Source organism: Mobula birostris, chromosome 6, assembly GCF_030028105.1.
Source record: "Mobula birostris isolate sMobBir1 chromosome 6, sMobBir1.hap1, whole genome shotgun sequence".
In the NCBI taxonomy this organism is placed as follows: Eukaryota; Metazoa; Chordata; class Chondrichthyes; order Myliobatiformes; family Myliobatidae; genus Mobula; species Mobula birostris.
Window position 1 is genome coordinate 188,728,240 of NC_092375.1, and position 20,879 is coordinate 188,749,118.

Genomic DNA, 20,879 nt, shown 5'->3' on the forward strand with positions numbered 1-20,879 from the left:
TTGAGATACAAAAGACCTTCAATGATTCAAGATTCAGAGTACATTTATCATCAAAGTATATATGTAGTATACAACACTGAGATTAGTCTTCCTCCAGACAGTCATGAAACAAAGCAAACCCATTCAAAGAAAAACATAAAAACCCCGACATGTGGGTGGGGGGGAGGACAAATCACTCAAATGTCAAAAAAAACTAGTGAAAAACACAGAATGTAAATCATCAAACCATACAGTCATCGAAACAGTCCAGGAATATTCAGTTTAGTTCAGTTCAGGTCAATGATGTACTATATACAACGCATATTGTCAGAGGCATAGTGAACCCTTGTGTATTACCTATATTTAAAGTACAGAGAATTGTGGACCAGTCAGTTTAATATTAAATGTAGTTAAGATAATGGATTCCTGTCAAGTCAAACTACAGTTTCTAGAAAGTATTGGGACCTAGAGGCAAAAGAAAATAAAATTTAAAAGGAATAGCAAGAATCCACTGATAGACCGGATGGGACCCGCTGCCTGAGTGCTGCTTCTGCCCGGAACATCGGGAGAACCCGGCAGCATCACAGCGGCAGTCCGGGGGCAGCATTGGAATCTGCGGTAAGGTGCTAAACTTTAAATAATTTTACAGACTGTTTCATGGAAAAGATCAGTGCTGTCACTGCATTTTGGGTCAGCGCGAGCTTCACGTCACGGGGATCATCGCGCACAGGCACTTCTGGGAAATGGCACGAGGTCTAAGAGGAGCTCGGGACCCTTCGGGAAGGGTCGCCCGATCTGAAAAGATAACAGTCTATTAGGGAGTGGAGAGGTGCAGGTCAGGATCCGTCTACAAAGTCCGGAGAGGTAGCCAGTTTTTCACCTAATGACTAGTGTCTTATGTCTTAATGACAGTCCCCTGGGAAGACAACATCGATGAAGCCCATGAGCACAAGTTAACCAAGTATGCAGAATTAAGATCAGAGTGCAGAGACAGAGGGTGGAAGGTCTCATGCTATCCATTCGAAGTAGGCTGCCATTTTATTGCGTTCACTCTCCAGAAGTGGCTGCGTGACCTTGGCTTCACTAGAAGAGATCAAATCAACCAGCAGGACTGTAGCTGAGGCAGCAGAGACAGGATCAGCATGGGTGTGGACCAAGTATGTCCAGAGGGGCAGATAGTCAGACAGTGTATCCATCTTTTGCAAATCCTTCAGTAGTTGCATAGACACCTGAAGAGCAGACTATCTGTTGGATGGAAGTGACCAACAACTCTGATAGAGGCAGATGCCAAGTTTTTAAGCTCACCAGTGGGAGGTGGTGCTTTAGCACTGCTGGCCCTCCACCTCGAGGGAGTCTTGATCATAAGCGGGCCAAAACTCCTGAAGACAGGTGGCAGATCAACTGATGATCCCACTGGTGATAGCACAGGACAGTTAACATCTTAGTCCACATGTTTTTTTATAACTCTTATGACTAATGTCTAGTGGCTAGTGACTAATGACTAATGTCTAATGGATGATGGAACTATAAAACTGCTGCACTTGCAAAAAATAAAAGGAGGAGAAAGGAAAAGTTGTTTGGTCATTGAGTGGAATCCAGTTAAAAACCTTCCGGTAGACGCATTCAATCTCTTTCAAGTGGGGAAGCTGCAAATGTTCAAAGAAGAAAGAGAAATCTGACTTGACAATTCCCGTTAAGAGAGGTTAATGGACAAAACTTTAGAAACAAGAATTCTCAATGTAGAGTTCAAAAGTAAAATCTTGCTTAAAGGGGTAAACAAGGCACCAACAATAGTTATATTGTAGATATATTTTGTCTAAATTTTTAGAACCCTTTGATAAGGTGCTGCTAGAATGCCTAGTGCCCAAGGTCAGTGAATGTAGATTCAGGGATTAAGGAAAATAAAAATTTTCTGTCTGGTGCCACAAGGGAAAGCAAATAGTGGGTGTAATAGGCATTTCTTCAAAGCCTAGAAAATGGCTTCTGACATTTCCTAAAAACAGTATTGTGATAATTACTGCTTAGAGTTTACATTTGACATTTCAGGCCAAAACCCTCATCAGGACTGGAGAAAATAAGATGAGAAGTCAGAGTAAGAAGGTGGGGGAAAGGGAGGAGGGGTGAAGCAAAGAGCTGGGAAGTCAATTGGTGAAAGAGATAAGGGGCTGGACAAGGGGGAATCTGATAGGAGAGGACAGAAGGCCATGGAAGAAAGGAAAGCGGGGGAGCACCAGAGGGAGGTGATAGGCTGGTAAGGAGTTGAGGTGAGAGAGGGAAATGGGAATGATGAAGGGGAGGGTGCATGACTAGAAATTCGAGAAATCGATGTTCATGCCATCAGGTTGGAGGCTAACCAGACGGAATATAAGGTGTTGCTCCTCCAAACTGAGAGTGGCCTCAAGGCAGCAGCAGAGGAGGCCATGGACTGACATGTGGGAATGGGAAGTGGAATTAAAATGGGTGACCACTGGGAAATCCTGTGCTTTTTCTTGCAGATGGAGTGTAGGTGCTCAGCGAGGCAGTCTCGCAACCTACGTTGGATTTCACCGATATACAGTGCCACACTGGGAGCACTGGATACAGTAGATGACCATAACAGACCAGCAGATTCCTTTATTTAAAGTTACCAAGTGTTTTGACGGAGTGAACATAGAGGGATTTCATCCACGATGAGTGTAGATGTTACAATGATTTTCATGCAAATATTGGTGAGAATGTGAAACTAGCTACCAGGTGGTTGAAGCAAACAGCACATTTTAGGAAAGGGAGTAGTAGACAAAGTTGATCAAGTTAAATACAAAAAGAGAGAGGAGGATCAAGTGGAATGTGTGTTGATTGGCAAGTTACACCATGCATCCCGTTTCTATTCTGTGTGTCTGCATACAATGCTTTTACGTAATTTTGTGAATTTTTTTCTGCTAATATCAGGTGCAATTACATCAGTGTTTTGGGGGGAACAGAAGAAAGAAAATGCAGTCTCCTTCATTGAAGAAAATATTGAATTCAAAGATGGGATAGAGACAGCTCATTTTGAGATCTGTGGAAACCATGAGCAAACTATTGAAAATACTATATCCTTCATAAAAAGTATGGTTTCAAAAGATCAGAGTGAAGAAGTTATTATCAATGATTTCTTATTTAAATTCTCTGAAAATGAACATGAAGAATTACATCGTCTTCAGAAAAGTCTTCAAATCTCTTTGGAACTACAACGCAACCAATCTGGAGCTCAGATAAAAATCTGTGGTATCACAAAGGATGTTCTGATGGCCTCTACAAAAATTCACAGGATGATTGAAGACGTCAGAAGAAATGAATTTGAAAAAGGAGGTGAGGAACTTGTCAAAACTTTGTTTGAATGGCAATTTCAAGTTAACAGTCAATCCACAGCATTTGACAGTGCGACAAACCTGATACCGGAAAAGGCGTTCACTGAACAAAAGGCTGAAATTGCTTTAACATTTTGCAATCAGCTATGTGTCATGGATTTGAACAAGTGTACTGCAAGGGTCAACGGAAGTGAGATGAATTTGAAAAGGATTTTGAAAGCTGAAAGTAAATTTTTCATTGTATTTAATTTGTACCTTTCTTTTCATTCATAGAGTCATAGCGTGCCCAGCTGAGAATGAGACATGTTGGCCCATCTATTTTGTGACAAATTGTTACTCTGCCAAATCCCATCACCTATATCTGGACCGTAGCCCTCCATACTCCTCCCATCCATGTACTTTTCCAAAGTTCAAAGTAACTTTCATTATCAGAATACAAATGTCATCACATACAACCCTGAGATTCTTTTATTCCTGCGGGCATACTCAGCAAACCTGTAGAACAGTAACTATAACAGAATCAATGAAAGATCAACCAGAGTGCAGAAGATAACAAACTGCAGATGCAAATATAAATAAATAGCAACGAATAACGAGAACTTGAAATAACATCTCCTAAAAGTGAGATCATTGGATGTGGGAGCATCTCAATGGATGGGCCAGTGAGTGTAGTTATCCCCTTTTGTTCAAGAGCCTGATGGCCGAGGGGTACTCAGAGAGTGGTAGCAGTGTGGAACGAGCTTCCGGCAGAAGTGGTAGAGGCAGGTTCGATATTGTCATTTAAAGTAAAATTGGATAGCTATATGGACAGGAAAAGAATGGAGGGTTATGGGCTGAGTGCAGGTCAGTGGGACTAGGTGAGAGTAAGCAATCGGCATAGACTAGAAGGGCCAAGACGGCCTGTTTCCGTGCTGTAATTGTTATATGGGTAGTAACTGTTCTTGAAACTGGTGGTGCGAGACCTGAGCTCTTGTACCTTCTTCCTGATGGCAATAGTGCGAAAAGAGCATGGCGTAGGTGGTGAGGATCTCTGATAGAGGCTGCTTTCCTATGACAGCATTTCATGTCGTATTCTTAACTATTGCAATACATCCCCCACTTCCACTAGCAGCTTATTCTACACTCACATTGCCTTTGAGTGAAGAGGTTTCCCTTAAATATTTCAACTTTCACCCTTAACCTATTACAGTACCTCTATCCTAGCCTCATCCAACCTGTGTTAAAAGCCTGCAAGCATTTACCCTATTTATCCTCCTCATTATGTGGCAGGGAGGAGATATGTCTCTACCAAAGAAGGTGTTAGACACTCCTTCCCTCCACCACCCTGCAACTCACCCTTAGGCAAGGTGTAGCACATGCTTAGCTTCCCTCCCCCCAATCAGGGTCACGTGAAGCCATGTGAGCAGGTGGTGGATGGTCGTAGAGCCCCTGATGCATATCACGTCCTGGATTTGCAACCACAGACGCTAGGCAATCTCTGAAGAACATTGAGAATGGCTGGGGTCATTCATCTTGTAAAGACACTGCCCCGAAGAAGGCAATGGCAAACCACTTCTGTAGGGAAAAAATTGCCAAAAACAATTATGATTATGAAAAGACCATGATTGCCTTTGTCATACAACAATGCACATAGGTGACAAACTTAACATGAACCCCTACCATCCATGTACCTATCCAAACTTCTCTTAAACGTTGAAAAATCAAGCTTGCACACACCGCTTGTGCTGGTAGCTCATTCTGCACACTCACGACCCTCTGACTGAAGAAGTTTCTCCTCATGTTCCCCTTAAACTTTTCACCTTTCACCCTTAACTCATGACCTCTGGTTATAGTCCCACCCAACCTCAGTAGAAAAAGCCTGCTTGCATTCACCCTATTTGTACCTCTCATAATTATGTTGACCTCTTTCAAATCTCCTCTCAATCTTCTACATGCTGAGGAATATAGTCCTAACCTATTCAATCTTTCCTCCATACCCAGAAACACCCTTATATATTTTCTCTGTATTCTTTCAACCCTGTTTACAACTTTCCTGTTGGTAGGTGATCAAAACTGCACACAGTACCCCAAATTTGGCCTCATCAGTGTCTTGTGCAACTTCAGCATAACATCCCAACTCCTGTACTCAATGCTCAAAAAAAATCAGCCGAAGAAATATTAATGGGGGCCAAGGAGACGGCAGATGAACTAAATGAGTATCTTGCATTGGTCTTCACTGTGGAGACACCAGCAGTGTGCCAGGTATTGTAGGGTGCAAAGGAAGAAAGTGAGTGTAGGGAGAAGGGAGAAGGTGCTCAACATGCTGAAAGACCTAAGGGTACACAAGTCACCCAGACCAGATGAACTGCACCCTAGGGTTCTGAAAAAGTTTGCAGTGGAGATTGTGGAGGCATTAGTAATGATCTTTCAAGAATCACTGGACTCTGGCGTGATTCCAGAGGACTGGAAAAATGTTCTTTAAGAAAGGAAGGAGGCATCATATGGGAAATTATAGACCAGATAGCCTGACCTCAGTGTTTGAGAAGATGTTGGAGTCAATTGTTATGGATGAGGTTATGGAGTACTTGGTGATACAGGACAAGATAGGACAAAGTTGGCATGGTTTCCTTAAGGGAAAATCTGCCTGACAAACCTGTTGGAATTGTTTGAGGAGATTACAAGTAGGATGGATAAAGGGGATGCAGTAGATGTATATTTGGACTTCCAGAAGGCTTTTGACAAGGTGCCACACATGAGGCTGCTTACCAAGTTAAGAGCCCGTACTATTACTGGGAAGTCACTAGCATAGTTGGAGAATTGGCTGGTAGGAGGCAGCGAGTGGGAATAGAAACATAGAAACATAGAAAATAGGTGCAGGAGTAGGCCATTTGGCCCTTCGAGCCTGCATCGCCATTTATTATGATCATGGCTGATCATCCAACTCAGAACCCCGCCCCAGCCTTCCCTCCATACCCCCTGACCCCCGTAGCCACAAGGGCCATATCTAACTCCCTCTTAAATATAGCCAATGAACTGGCCTCAACTGTTTCCTGTGGCAGAGAATTCCACAGATTCACCACTCTCTGTGTGAAGAAGTTTTTCCTAATCTCGGTCCTAAAAGGCTTCCCCTCTATCCTCAAACTGTGGCCCCTCCTTTTGGACTTCCCCAACATCGGGAACAATCTTCCTGCATCTAGCCTGTCCAATCCCTTTAGGATCTTATACGTTTCAATCAGATCCCCCCTCAATCTTCTAAATTCCAATGAGTACAAGCCTAGTTCATCCAGTCTTTCTTCATATGAAAGTCCTGCCATCCCAGGAATCAATCTGGTGAACCTTCTCTGTACTCCCTCTATGGCAAGGATGTCTTTCCTCAGATTAGGGGACCAAAACTGCACACAATACTCCAGGTGTGGTCTCACCAAGACCTTGTACAACTGCAGTAGTACCTCCCTGCTCCTGTACTCGAATATTCTCGCTATAAATGCCAGCATACCATTCACCTTTTTCACCGCCTGCTGTACCTGCATGCCCACTTTCAATGACTGGTGTATAATGACACCCAGGTCTCGTTGCACCTCCCCTTTTCCTAATCGGCCACCATTCAGACAATAATCTGTTTTCCTACTTTTGCCACCAAAGTGGATAACTTCACATTTATCCACATTAAATTGCATCTGCCATGAATTTGCCCACTCACCCAACCTATCCAAGTCACTCTGCATCCTCTTAGCATCCTCCTCACAGCTAACACTGCCACCCAGCTTCGTATCATCCGCAAACTTGGAGATGCTGCATTTAATTCCCTCATCCAAGTCATTAATATGCTCTGGGCCTAGACTCGCTGGAATTTAGAAGAGTGAGGGGAGATCTCATTGAAACCTTTCAAATGTTGAAAGGTCTAGACATAGTAGAGGTGGAAAGGATGTTTCCCATGGTGGGGGAGTCTAGGACAAGAGGGCATTACCTCAAGATAGAGAGGCATCCATTTAAAACAGAGATGCAGAGGGTGGTGAATTTGTGGCACTTCTTACCACAGGCAGTTGTGGAGGCCAGGTTATTGAATATACTTAAGGCAGAGATTGATAGGTTCTTGATTGGCCATGGCATCAAAGGTTATGGGGAGGAAGTCAGAGAGTGGGGCTAAGGAGGGGGAGAAAAGGATCAGCCATGATTGAATGGTGGAGCAGACTTGATTTTCCAGATGGTCTAATTCTGCTCCGATGTTTGATGGTCTAAAGCTCTAATATATGAAAGCCAATATGCCCAAAGCTCTCTTTCCAACCCTACCAACCTGTGATGCAGTTTCTGTATTCCCAGATCCATTTTTTCTACCGCCCTCCTCATTCTTCTCACCATTCATTGGTTTGCCCTGCCAAATGCAACACATTTGTCTGGATTTAAATCCCACCTGCCATTCTTCCAGCTGTTCTGAATCATGTGCAAGAAATCATACATCAGTCATGTCCGTATTTTTCCTCTGTCTCTGGATGTTGCCCCGTTTATTTCAATGGAATTAACTTCAGGTATAATTATGGCATTTTTAACAATACAGTACTCATGTGGGGTAACTTTCAGTGACAGTTCCTGAACTGAGAAATATTTTGTGCAGATTGTTATACCTGGTGAGTTCTTCAAGGACCAATGACTCAAAAAGGCAGCATCCATCATTAAGGACCGCCATCACCCAGGACATGCCCTCTTCTTGCTGCTACCATCAGGGAAGAGGTACAGAAGCCTGAAGGCACACACTCAATGATTCAGGAACAGCTTCTTCCTCTCTGCTGTCTGATTTCTGAATGGACATTTAACCCATGAACACTACCTCACTATTTATTTCCTCTTTTTGCACAAATTTAACTTATATCTTTTCCTGTAATTTAGTTTTTATTATGTATTGTACTGTGCTGCTGCTGCACAAATGGAAAGAGAAAGAAGTGGAAATTATCCTTGGTCTAAAATGTTTATCACTGATCATCTAAAACCTACATTTGACTAACAACCTCTTCTCTCTACAACCATCGGCCAATATATACAGAAACCTTAGATCCCACACCACATGGTTCAGGCACAGTTATTACCCTACATCAATCAGGCTCCTGAACCATTGTGGATAACTTCATTGAGCATTACTCTGAACTGATTCTATGACCTACAAACTGTCTTTTAAACAACTCGTGCTTTCAGTATTATTTTTTATTTGCTCAGTTTATGTTTTTTTGCACACTTTTTCAGATAGTTTTCCATAAAATGTTACTCTATTATTTTCCTGTAAGTGCCTACAAGAAAATGAACCTCAGGCTCTTGAAGCAAAGAGGATAACTTCTCTCAACTTCATTGAAATGTTCCCACAACCATTGGACTCGCTTTCAAGGACGCTTCATCCTATGTTCTGGATATTTATTGTGTATTTATTTATTATTATTTTGTCTTTCATTTTCTCCTCTTCCACATTCGGGTTGTACACCCTAGTTGGACAGTCTTTCATTGATTCTGTTATGATTATTATTTTACAGATTTATTGAGTAAGTCTGCAAGAAAATGAATCCCAACTATGTACTGTAACATACATGTACGTTGATAGTACATTAACTTTGAACAAAGGTAATAATAATGATTTATTTGATATATCTGCAGGAACACTAACTGATAGCCTACCAACACATTGGGATGACATGCAAAATTTACAAAGTAAATCTGTGGAGCTACAACAGAATTCCAAAGAATATCAGGATGTAGCACTATCATTCAAAGTAACTGTTGTGCAGCGTCAGATTGTAAAGGTATGTCAAATTAATTATCATGAGCCAATTTGTACTTCATAACTTTGTAACTCAACAAGGAGAGATCTAATATGTTTTCAGTGTATCAAAGCGGTTGGACTTGGGTCTGAGAATGAGAAACAACCCAAGGCTTGCCTGATTTAAGCACCAGGCCAGATTGAAAAGGTCAGTGTGTTGGGGCTGGAGGTGAGGGATGAGCCTGTGTTCAGCTCACTACTCCACCAGGTTTACTCATCTCCGTGCTCAGCTGAGACTGTGGCCTGAAACTGACCAGCTCCTAGATCGGCTGTGACTGGCTTCATGGCTGTGGAATCACTTTAGTGAACTTCAATTCTGGGTATCATTTGCTTACTTTTATTGTTTGCACAATTTGTTTTTTTTCTGCAGAATGGGTGTTTAATGGTCTTTTGTTTGATGGGTTCCATTGGGTTTCTTTGATTTGTGGCTGCCTGTCCCAATAGAGTTATAGAAAGGCACAGTACAGAAACAGGCTCTTCAAACCACCCCCCCCAAAACAATTTAAACTGCCTACTCCCATTGACCTTGCACCAGGAACATAACCCGCCATACCCCTACCATCCATGTACCTATCCAAACTTTGTTTAAACATTAACATTGAGCTCACATGCACCATTTGTGCTGGCAACTCATACCACACTCTCACAACTTTCTGAGAGAAGAAGTTTCCTCTCAGTTTCCCCTTAAACTGTTCACCTTTTACCCTTAACCCATGACCTCTGATTGTAGCTCCACCCAACCTCAGTGGAAAAAGTCTGCTTGCATTTAACCTACCTGTACCTCTCATAATATTGTATACCTCAATCAAATCTCCCCTCAATCTTCTGTGTTCCAAGGGATAAAGCCCACACCGATTCAATCTTTCCTTATAACTCAGGTCCTGGCAACATCCTTGCAAATTTTCTCTGTACTCTTTCAACCTTATTTACATATCGCTTGTAGGTATTTGACCAAAACTGCACACAATACTCCAAATTAGGCCTCACCAACATCTTATGCGACTTCAACATAGCATATTAATAAAAGTACTTTATTTATTCCAAATGGAAAATTATTTTGTTACAGTAGCAACATTTAAAATGCAGCAATAATAAATAATGAATATAATATTAACTAATAATAAAGTACAGAATAATAATATACACAATAATTTACCAATGTGCAATGATAATGAACAAAATAACAAAGCAGAGTCTATTGTACAATGATGTGTGTTCTTCTGTCACACAGTGATTGACTGTTGTATGTGCTTACTGCATTTGGTAGGAAAGATTTTCTGTAACGATCCTTGTGACAGCAGAGCTGAATGAGTCTGTTTGAAAGGGTGCTCTGCTGCTTATTCTGTAGGTCATGGAGAAAATCTGCCTGATTGTCCATAATGGATAACAGTTTGTTTAGTGACCTTCTCTCCATCACTAATTCAGAAGAGTCCAAGTTGTAGCCAAGGATGGATCCAGCCATTTTTATGAGTTTATTTAGTCTTTTTGCATCACCAGCACTGCTGCGGCTCCCCCAACATAAAGCAGCAAATAAAGACTGCACTCACTACAACAGACAGATGAAAGATCTCCAACATCCTGCTGCACATATTGAAGGATCTCAGCTTCCTTAGAAAACAGAGTCTGCTCATCCCCTTCTCGTAAATAGCCTTGCTGTTGGTTTTCCAGTCGAGTCTGTTGTCAAGGTGAACATCCAAATATTTGTACTCCTCCACTATCGCAATAACTTCTCCCAGAATAGATACAGGACTCGTCACAGTCTTCTTCCTCCTAAAATCAATCACTATGTCCCTGGTTTTGGCCACAATCAGGAGCAGGTGATTCCTCCTGCTCCACTCCACAAACTTGTCCACCAGTCCCCTGTACTCCAACTCCTGCTCATCTCTGATACACTCAACCACTGCAGAGTCAACAGAGAACCTCTGCAAGTGACAAGACTCAGATTTGTACTGAAAGTCTGAGGTATTCAGTGTGGAGACAGGACAGTCCCTGGTGGTACTCCAGTGCCACTCACCACCATCTCAGACGGAGAACTACCCAGCCGTACAAACTGGGGTCTATCTGTCAGGTAGTCAGTGATCCAGGAGATAGTGGATTTGTCAGTGCCCATCCTTTGCAGCTTCACTTCTTGCTCAGAAGAAATAGCTGGATTGTATTGAAGGCACAAGAGAAATCAAAAAAGTGATTCTCACAATGCCACCAGCATCATCCAGGTGGGAGTGAGCTCAGTACAAGAGGTAGATGATGGCATCATTACTCCCACATGAGGTTGGCAGGCAAATTGTAGAGGGTCCAATGAAGATCTCATCTGCGGTCTATGGTAAGTCAGGACCAGCCTCTTCAGTACCTTCATTACATGACATGTGAGGGCAATTGGTCTGTAGTCAGTAAGTCCAGATGAAGTCACCTTCTTGAGTACAGGAAACAAGCAGTAAGTCTTTCATAGCACCATATCTTTTCCTGACTCAGACTCAGATTGTAAAAATGCTGCAAAATACCAGACGTCTGGCTCGCACAGGCCTTCAGTACCCTGGGCTGATACCGTCGGGTCCAGCAGCCTTGCCTTGATGTAGTCTCTCCAGCTGTCTCTTACCCTGACCTGCAGTCGGTCAGGTGGGGGAGGGTGGTCATCCCCATGGAGGCAGGAGACTCCAAAGTTGGGGGGTTTGGAACACAAGTACTCACCAGAGGGGAGGGAGGGATGGAGGGTACAGGCTTTGGGGGCAGGGAGGGTGTGTGTTTTGGGCAAGTGGGGGAGGGGACAGCAGGAGGTCCCACGCTGAACCTGTTGAGAAACAACTTCAATTCATTGGCCCTATCCAGGCAGCTCTCGATCTTCCTTTCCTTAATCTCGAAGCCAGTGATCTACTCCATGCCCGACCACACGTCCCTTATTCTATTCTGCTGGAGCTTGTACTCCAGCTTCCTCTTGTAGGATTCTTTGCACTCCCTCAGCCTCACCCTCAGTTCACTCTGTACTCACCTCAGTACTTGTTTGTATTGAGGCCTGAAGGCTATCTTCTCATATTCAAAAGTTCTTTCAGGTCACTGGTGATGCAGGGCTTGGTGTTGGGGAAGCAGTGTACAGTCTGTGGTGTTCTCACAGAATTTGATGTAGTCTGTGATACAATCAGTCATTTTGTTAACGTAATCCCTGTGTGGTGCACATAACACATCCCAGTCCGTCCTGTCAAAGCATTCCTGCATTGCCTCATGAACATCCTGAGTCCATCTCTTAAATCCTTGTTGACCCAGGCTGCCGCTGGACAAGAGACACGTACCTGGGTGTCAGCAGGACTGGGTTGTGATCAGATCTGCCGAGTGGGGGAAGGATAGTGGCACTGTCTGCGTCCTTTACATTCACGTACAGAATGTCCACTGTTCTGTTGTCTTGTGTAGGGCAATCTCGTAACATGTCGCGATTACACCACCTTTTATTCACAAAAACTGCAATCCCTCTTCTCGCCTTCTTACCGCTCAGTGTAACATCTCTGTCCACTCGGACAGTCTTTAAGCCGGGTATGGTAGCACAATGGTCTGGAAATGTGCATGTAGTCAGGTCTCAGTTAAGCACAAAACTCTGCACTCCCAGTATTCCCTCTGGGTCTTAATCAGTGCACCAGGTTCCACCATCTTATTTCCCAAGGACCTCACATTTCTCATGGTGATCACGGGGATAGGTTTATATTTCCTCCTCAGCCTTAACCTCCTCTCCAGCCCTGCAGGCTCGGCATAACCTCCTAAGCTCCTGTGAGACCTCAGACCACACTCTGGGCACTGGCATCGGTTTGCATAGCTCAATCAGCTGGTCTCTGGAATAAACACAACCTTCGCTCAACCTTCCCTCCAAATGAAAGGTTCCCATCACTAATGGTCACTAACATCTTATACAACTTCAGCATCTCATCTTCTCTACTCAGTACATTGATAAATGAAGGCCAATGCCAAAGGCTTTCTTGACAACCCTAACTACCTGTGACACCACGTCAATGAATTATGGACCTGTATTCCCAGATCTCTTTGTCCTACTGTTCACTATATAAGACCTACCCTGGTTGGACTAACCAAAGTGCAATGTCTCACACTTGTCTGCACTAGATTCCATCTGCCATTTTTCAGCCTATTTTCCCAGCTGATCTAGATCCCTCTGCAGGCCATGATTGTTTTCCTTGCTGTCCACGACACCCACAATCTTGGTGTCATCTGCAAATTTGCTGGTCCAGTTAACCACACCATCATCCAGATCATTAATACAGATGACAAACAACAATGGACCCAGCACCGATCCCTGCAGCACTCCACTAGTCACAGGCCTCCTGTCAGAGAGGCAACCATCTAATAGCACTCTCTGGCTTCTCCCACAAAGCCAATGTCTAATCCAGTTTACTACCTCATCTTGAATGCCAAGCAACTGAACCTTTTGACCAACTTCCCATGCGGGACCTTGTTAAATACCTTTTTAAAGTCCATGTAGACAACTTCCACTGCCTTGCCTTCATCCATTTTCGTGGTAACTTCTAAAAACTTTAAGATTGTTAAGACATGACCTACCATGGACAAAGATACACTGTTTCCCAAGTGCATATCACTGCCTAATTTTTTCTAGTGTTCATACTTACCCAGAGTGTGTGCATATCAGGACCTCACTCATAATTAGCATATGATGCCTGTTGTTTTCTTGTCTCATTTATGTGAAATCTTTGGTAGTATCCATACTCTGTTACAGTATAGTGACCATTTATCTTAGTTGGACATGTACTAGCTACAGTCGTCTACATTATCAAATCAGATATAATTATCATTCAAACCGTACAGGGATACAGTCAAAATGAGACAGCTTTCCTCTGGGGCCAAGGTGCATAGTATACATTCAAAATAGTGAGAGAAGAGAAAACACAAATTGTTGCACAAGAAAATGCATGTATAGTCCAAGACCCTGAGTGACATGCAAATTGATGGTACAGCTCCTGGCAATCCAGGTGTGGTTCAGGATCCTCATTTCTGTCTCTAAAGTACGGCGCCCAATTGTCTTTGGTCTCTTGCGATCCATCCACCCTTCAGGGGTCCAGTGCAGTGCTGTCTTGATGATGGAGTTAGCCTCTCCTCTCATCACATGCCCAGTCGATCTCCAACCGTTCCTCATGATGATTGTGTCCATCTCTTGATGACACTGAAGGAGTAGGGCATGGTTGGAGATGTTGGAAATCATTGTTTTCTAAATAACATTTTACAAGATTCATACTTTTTAATAAACTCATGTACTTTTCACAGTATGTGGTGGTTCATCCCCACTTGGCAGAAAATGGTATAGCAGCTAAAATTAACGGTTTATCACCTTTCTCGTTTTTCATTGGCTAAGTATTAGCGCATTATCCACATTATGTAATTGTTTTAATTATGTAGGCTATTAACTAGTTTATTCTCTATCTAACAAATTTTCTATAAAAGCAATGGATTTTTCGGAGACACCATCTTGGCCTCTTGGCTTCTTTATTCCTTTGTCTCCTCATTAATACAGCTCTTAGCATCGATTCTCAGCTCTTTATTTAGTTTGCTTAGTATTTGCATGTTTGTACTCTAAAATAATCTGAAATCTTATAATTAAGAATGCTCGTCATTCCTGACTCCTGAAAGAATCCTAAGGATCGGAAAATAAATGGAGATCCAACAGAGATCTTTCTTGACCAGAAAATACAGAGGGTCTTCTAGAGGCTCAGGGTGTGGAATGACAGCAGTATGGCAAGGTTGCTTTCTGTCATGTGCCAGCACTCTGACTCGTACAAGAGTGTGGGCAGGGCAGAGCACAGCTCTGCTACTGCTTTACCCTGGTGTGGATGCAGTATTTGGTTGATCCTCATATATTAACATCAATAAGCATTCAGACTATCCTAGCACAAACCTTGTATCCTAAGCACTAAATACAGATTCTGACCACCAGTCAAGCAAAGTGTACAGTATATAATTAAGATGCTTTCTACATAAATGATTGTAAGAGAATTTGGAAAGTTTCTAAGAAATGCAGGTGCTGGAAATCAGCATTTCATGTGATAGGAACAGCATCCTATGTAATAGGAGGTAAGTTTGTTTGAGATTATTTTTGTTGAAACTATAAGCACAATTGACCAAGGAAATTGTGTTAACAGATTGAAAGACTTCAAAACCCATGTCTTTGGAAAAATTATATGATTAAAAAACAACAGTTTGATAACAAAAATCCACGTGGAACTAATAATGAGAGGAATTTATTCCATGGAACTGCACCAGATGCACTCAGTTTAATCAGTCGTCATGGATTCAACCGGAGCTATGCTGGAAGGAATGGTATGCAATGAAATATCAGTCAAAAGGGCAAATTGCAACTCTGGAAATTGGAATATGGAGAGTATTGGTCAAGGAATAGTCAAAAGGGAAAGAAAATATGTTCTGATGTTTATATTTAACTAGAAATGTATTATTATTTAGTTTTGAAGTATTTATTATTTTAATCAGCAAAATTCTGTAATCTTTTAGATAATTCCTTTCTTTAAGCTGTAAAATACAATGGTTTGTAAACTAGATTGCAGGAATAAAATGCAAAATGCTTTTCATCTGAGGCACATCACCCTGATTTTAAAATAGTAAGATATTGCTTTCACTCAGCATAGGACCACAATGTGCACAAACCACTTAATCACTGCAGAAAACTAAACACCTGCTCCTCTGCTCCAAATCTTCCAGTTTCCATTTTTCAAATCATATTTTTAAAAAGTCTTTACAATTGCTTAATCTTGGAATGTTGGAAGCAAGTGTTTCTGGTTTGTTTCCTTAAAATGATTAACTTGTTTTCTGTTTGATGTGCAAATAGTATTGCTCAATTAAGCAATGTTTAACTTTCTTTTGTAGCCACAATGTATGGGAATGGCACCTATTTTGCTGTAAATGCAAGCTATTCTGCTCACAACACTTACTCAAAACCTGACGCGAATGGAATGAAATACGTGTATCGTGCCCGAGTGCTAACTGGAATCTACTGTCGAGGACAGGGTGGAATGGTCGTACCCCCTTCAAAAAGTCCAAGTGATCCAACAGACTTGTATGATAGCGTTGCAGATAACACAGCGACTCCTTCCATGTTCATTATTTTCAATGACGTTCAAGCTTACCCAGAATATTTAATTACTTTCATATAACTAAATTATTTCAGATATGAAAACATCATATTGGAATTTAATTTTCTGTAATTCTTTCATTGAATTCCACTGTTGAAATCATAACTTTTGATTTTGGGTCATAATGTTGACCAGCTAATGAAAAGGTTGAGTGTTTCTTGTCTAAGATACACTTTCAATTCCAGATACAGTGGGTGGTTGACTACATTGCTTGATATGAATACAATATCTCTAATGCTAACTTCTTGTGAACTCTCTGCATAGATAGAAAGTGCATATCTGTTAGAAATGAATGTTGTAAATGATAAGCACACCTTAAATCAGACAAATATGTATATTGCTCAGAGCACATATACTTATCTATCAACCAGGCCTGTGACCTAGTTACTGCAGAACTGAGAAGACAATAACGAGCCAACCACTTGGATGGGCTTAGAGTCATACAGATACAAATTAAACCAGATACACTTTGACATCTGGGAGCTGGAGGGATCTCGGCTAAGTTTTGTCATCAGAGCCACATATGACCTCCTACGCACACCCCAAAACCTGAACCAGTGGTGGGGAGAAGACCCCGCTTGCTGTCTTTGTCAAGCACCTGGATCACTAAGGCACATCTTAACAGGATGCACCACGAGCCTCATCCAGGGACGGTACACTTGCCGGCATAACTACGATCTCAGACAGCTACCATCAATCTTGGAACAGAGGCGAATCACCACAAATGCTCTCCCACAAACATCGGCAGGAAATGTCCACATCACAGGATTTGTACCAGCAGGCCAACCTCCAGAGCATCATATAACATCAAAAGATGTAAGCATTCTATAGGTTGCTCAGGATTGGAAAATGGATGTGGACTTGGGAAAAAAAGCTTGTGTTTCCCCCAGACATTGCGGCTACAACACTCTGGTCAGACGTGGTCCTGTGGTCCACAACAGCCAAGCTGGCATATGTTGTGGAATTGGCAGTACCATGGGAACATGGTGTCGAAGAAGCTTATGAGAGGAAAAAGATCAAGTACTCTGAACTGGAAACTGAAGCTGCCCAGAAAGGCTGGAAGACCAAGATTTTCCCTGTAGAAGTGGGATGCAGGGGATTCATTGCTACATCTACCACCAGTCTATTGAAGAAGATGGGGGTGAGGGGTCACTCCCCTCCAACAAGCAATCAAGTCCTTGTCAAATGCAGCAGAAGAAAGCAGCAATTGGATTTGGATTAAAAGGAAAGACAACAACTGGGCTGCAAGATGATGACAGGAGGGTATGGAACTGAGGGGGGTGTATCTGGGACACCAGGTAGCACCGCTGAGCCCTCTGGAGACGTCGTTGGCTTATCAATGAAACGTCGAAGGAGGGTGCCCACCTGATGACCTCGATGACATACCTACCCTCCCTCCTTGTCACCACTCCAAGCCCACTGCCAACATCGAGATTGCCAACTTACCATAGGGATTGAAACATCAAGTCCTAGTGGCTCTACTAATCTACTCTACGTGCAATCTGCCAGTTTCACAGCTACTATTTCTGATTGAAGTTTTTTATTAAAGACATATTTAATCATTTGAATTGAAATTTATCAACTGTCATGCTATGATTCGTTTAAAGTAAAAAGCACATGGAAAGGTGTCTTACTGAGGATAGAGAAAACAGAGGCAGATCTGGATTTTCCACTAAACAACAAGGGAGTTCTTCAGAGAATCAATCCCCAACATCTCACACCAGCCTGTCTGGCCTCTTGTACTGCCAAATTGAGGCCAGATGTCAATTAGAGGAATAACACCTCGTATTCCATCTTGGTAATCTCCAAATGATGGCATGAACATCAATTTCTCCAGCTTCTGGTAACCACTCCTATCTGTCTCAGCCTTTTGTTTTCCCATTCCCTCTGGCTGCGTTACATCTTCTCTTTATCCTGCCTTTTCAATCTGCCATTATATACACATTCCTCCCTTCAGTTCTTCGCTCACTTCCCTTTATTCCACGGTCCACCACACTTTCCATCTTCAGCCCATTGTCACTTCCAAGCTTATTACATTGTTCCTAGTCCCTTCACCACCTGCCTATCTTCTGCCTTTCTACTGGATTTACCTATTACATGCCAGCTCTCAGTCCACCCCCTCCCTCCACCCTTCTGTTCTGGCTTCTCCCCTGTTTCTTTCCAGTCCTGAATCTGTAGATGCTGTCTGACCTGCAGTGCCTACTGCATTTTCTGAGTTGCTCCAGATTTCCAGCAGCTACACAGTATTCTTACGTCACCACGTTAGACTTGTTCATTGAGCCGCTGCTGTCTTGAGACTTCAAAAAAACAACCTTGCATCTTTAAGAGGAGGGTGTTGAACCTCAATCTGTGCCCCTTTTCTGTTCTCTGCCTTGATAAAAATTCATTCTTGGAAATTGCCAAGCCTATTGTGACCATTGCTTCAATCTGCCCATTTTCAATGTTTTTTTAGATTTATCCATTAACCAGTTGATTTTCCATAGCATTCTAAAAATGAAAAGGGGAAATTTTTATCATACTAAATTCTTTAAATGTCGTTTATTTGTTACGAATATTTAAATGATTCATTAATAGGTAAATTTTTTGATTTACTATCTTAACCCAGAAAATAAACAACTGTGTATTTTCTTATAACTACGTGCACTTTGTTTAAACAGCAATATTAATCCTTGGTGGATGCTTGAATCAATTTATTTGAGTGCATGCCTTTCTGTGTATAAATTTCAAGAAACTTGGTAAAACAGTGCAAGTATAATCAGTTGTCAATTCAAACATTTCTATTAAACATTACAATTAAGCCGCTTGTGCTTCCCAGTTAAGCTTCAGATTCATCCTGGGCAAAAAAAAGTTCCACTAAGTTTTTTGGTCTTAATTTTTCAAAATAGTGCTCAAGGCTTCATGTTTCTTGGCTGCAAGGATTGAATTGGGCACAACCTTTTTTTTTTCCTCAGCCATCTGTAGTAAATTTTCTGGCTTAGTTGGGGAAATGTTCTGAATTGCATTAGTATTAATTTATTACTCAGGTAAGTTTATTGATATTTAACTATATACATGTATATAACATATATAATCATATAATGTATGTAGAAACAGGACAATGTTTCTCCGAACCAGGGTGTAAAGCACACTAGAACACATAACACACAATAAATTATGGAAGTTTCAAAGTACTTTTATTATCAAAGAATTTATAAATTATGAAGGTAATGATGTTTAAAGAGGTGACATTATCTCTACCAAAGTATGAGCTTAAACTGCCAGATCAGAGAAATTGTAAAGATTTTGGTCATTTGTTTCCACAGCTAAGTGTTTCCTGTTTTCCCTGGACACCATCAGTTGCTGCTTCATCATTCTCTCTCTCTCCCAGATAATCTTTCTTACTGGTGCTCTCTAAATTACATTGTGATATACCTGCAGTCGAATGCATACATCCTCCTGATCATTATCTGAGTAGGTGTGAATAAGTAAGGTACCATTATGAAGCAGTGAAATTCATCCCACAAATCAGAATATACAATTGGGAAATAATAGAAGGCAATAAAATTAATTGGAACGTGTGGTTACGGCAAACATTTTGTACTGTTTGCAATTGTGTCCAGTGCTCCCATTGCAGCCTGCTCTACATTGGTGAGACCTGTCATAAAGTGGGGAAATGCCCCATCGAGCACCTCCATTCCATCCACCAAAAGAGGAATTCCTGGTGGCTAAACATTTTAATTTCCATTTCCATTCCCATTCCAACATGTCAGTTGATGGCCCAGCACATCTGTAGTTGTGAACGTCACGATTCAGGACATTTACAAAGACAGGTGTGAAAAAAGGGCCCGAAGGATTATTGAGCACCCGAGTCACCCCAACCACAATCTATTCCAGTTGCTACCATCTGGGAAACGGTACCGCAGCAAAAAACCCAGCACCAACAGGCTCTGGGACAGCTCCTTCCACCAGGCCATCAGACTGATTAACTCACGCTGATTTGAGTGTACTTGCATGTTACATTTACTATTCTACTTATTATAAATCACTATGATTGCAAATTGCACATTTAGGCAGAGACGTAAAGATTTTTACTCATATATGTGAAGGATGTGAAAAATAAAGTCAATTCAGTTTTGTGCTGAGACGAGGCCACCCTCAGGGTGGAGGAGCAACACTTTATATTCCGTCAGTGCGTCCTCCAGCCTGATGACATGAATATTGATTTCTCCTTCCTATTTTAAGAAAAAAATTCTTCCCCCTCCCCTCTTCTTCTCTTCCCCACTCTGACTTCTTACCTCTATTTGCCTGCCTGTCATCCCTGTGTCCACTCCTCCTCCTCATTGTTCTATGGTCCACCCTCCTGTCCTATCAAATTCCTTCCTCTCCAGCCCTTTACCTTTCCTACTCACCTGGCTTCACCTGTCACCTTCTATCTCTCTTGCTTCACCTCCTTTACTAACCTACGTACTGCCCCTTACACTGCCTCCTTCCCCTACCCCCACCTTAAGTCTTCCCCTTCCTTTCCAGTCCTGAAGAAGGGACTTGGCCTGAAATGTCAAGTGCTTGTTCATTTCCTTAGATGCTACCTGAACTGCTGAGCATTTTGTGTGTGTGGCTCTGCATTTCCAGCATCTGCAGACTTTCTCGTATTTATGAATTGAACAT

General features: G+C 42.0%; 1 protein-coding gene across 2 annotated transcripts in view; it reads left to right on the forward strand.

Annotated features, from left to right (window-relative positions):
- LOC140199656 (protein mono-ADP-ribosyltransferase PARP14-like) overlaps window positions 1-18,848 on the forward strand; it is a 95,795-nt gene extending 76,947 nt beyond the window's left edge. The window contains exons 17-20 of one of the 2 annotated variants that reach the window (XM_072262100.1): window positions 2,908-3,309; window positions 8,925-9,070; window positions 15,231-15,408; window positions 15,970-18,847. In XM_072262100.1, the coding sequence (XP_072118201.1) occupies window positions 2,908-3,309; window positions 8,925-9,070; window positions 15,231-15,408; window positions 15,970-16,256 (1,013 nt within the window). In that variant the 3' untranslated portion in view covers window positions 16,257-18,847. Of the gene's footprint in view, window positions 1-2,907; window positions 3,310-8,924; window positions 9,071-15,230; window positions 15,409-15,969 lie in introns of both variants that reach the window. The other variant, XM_072262101.1, reaches the window with a different exon arrangement.
- Window positions 18,849-20,879: the final 2,031 nt, after the last annotated feature.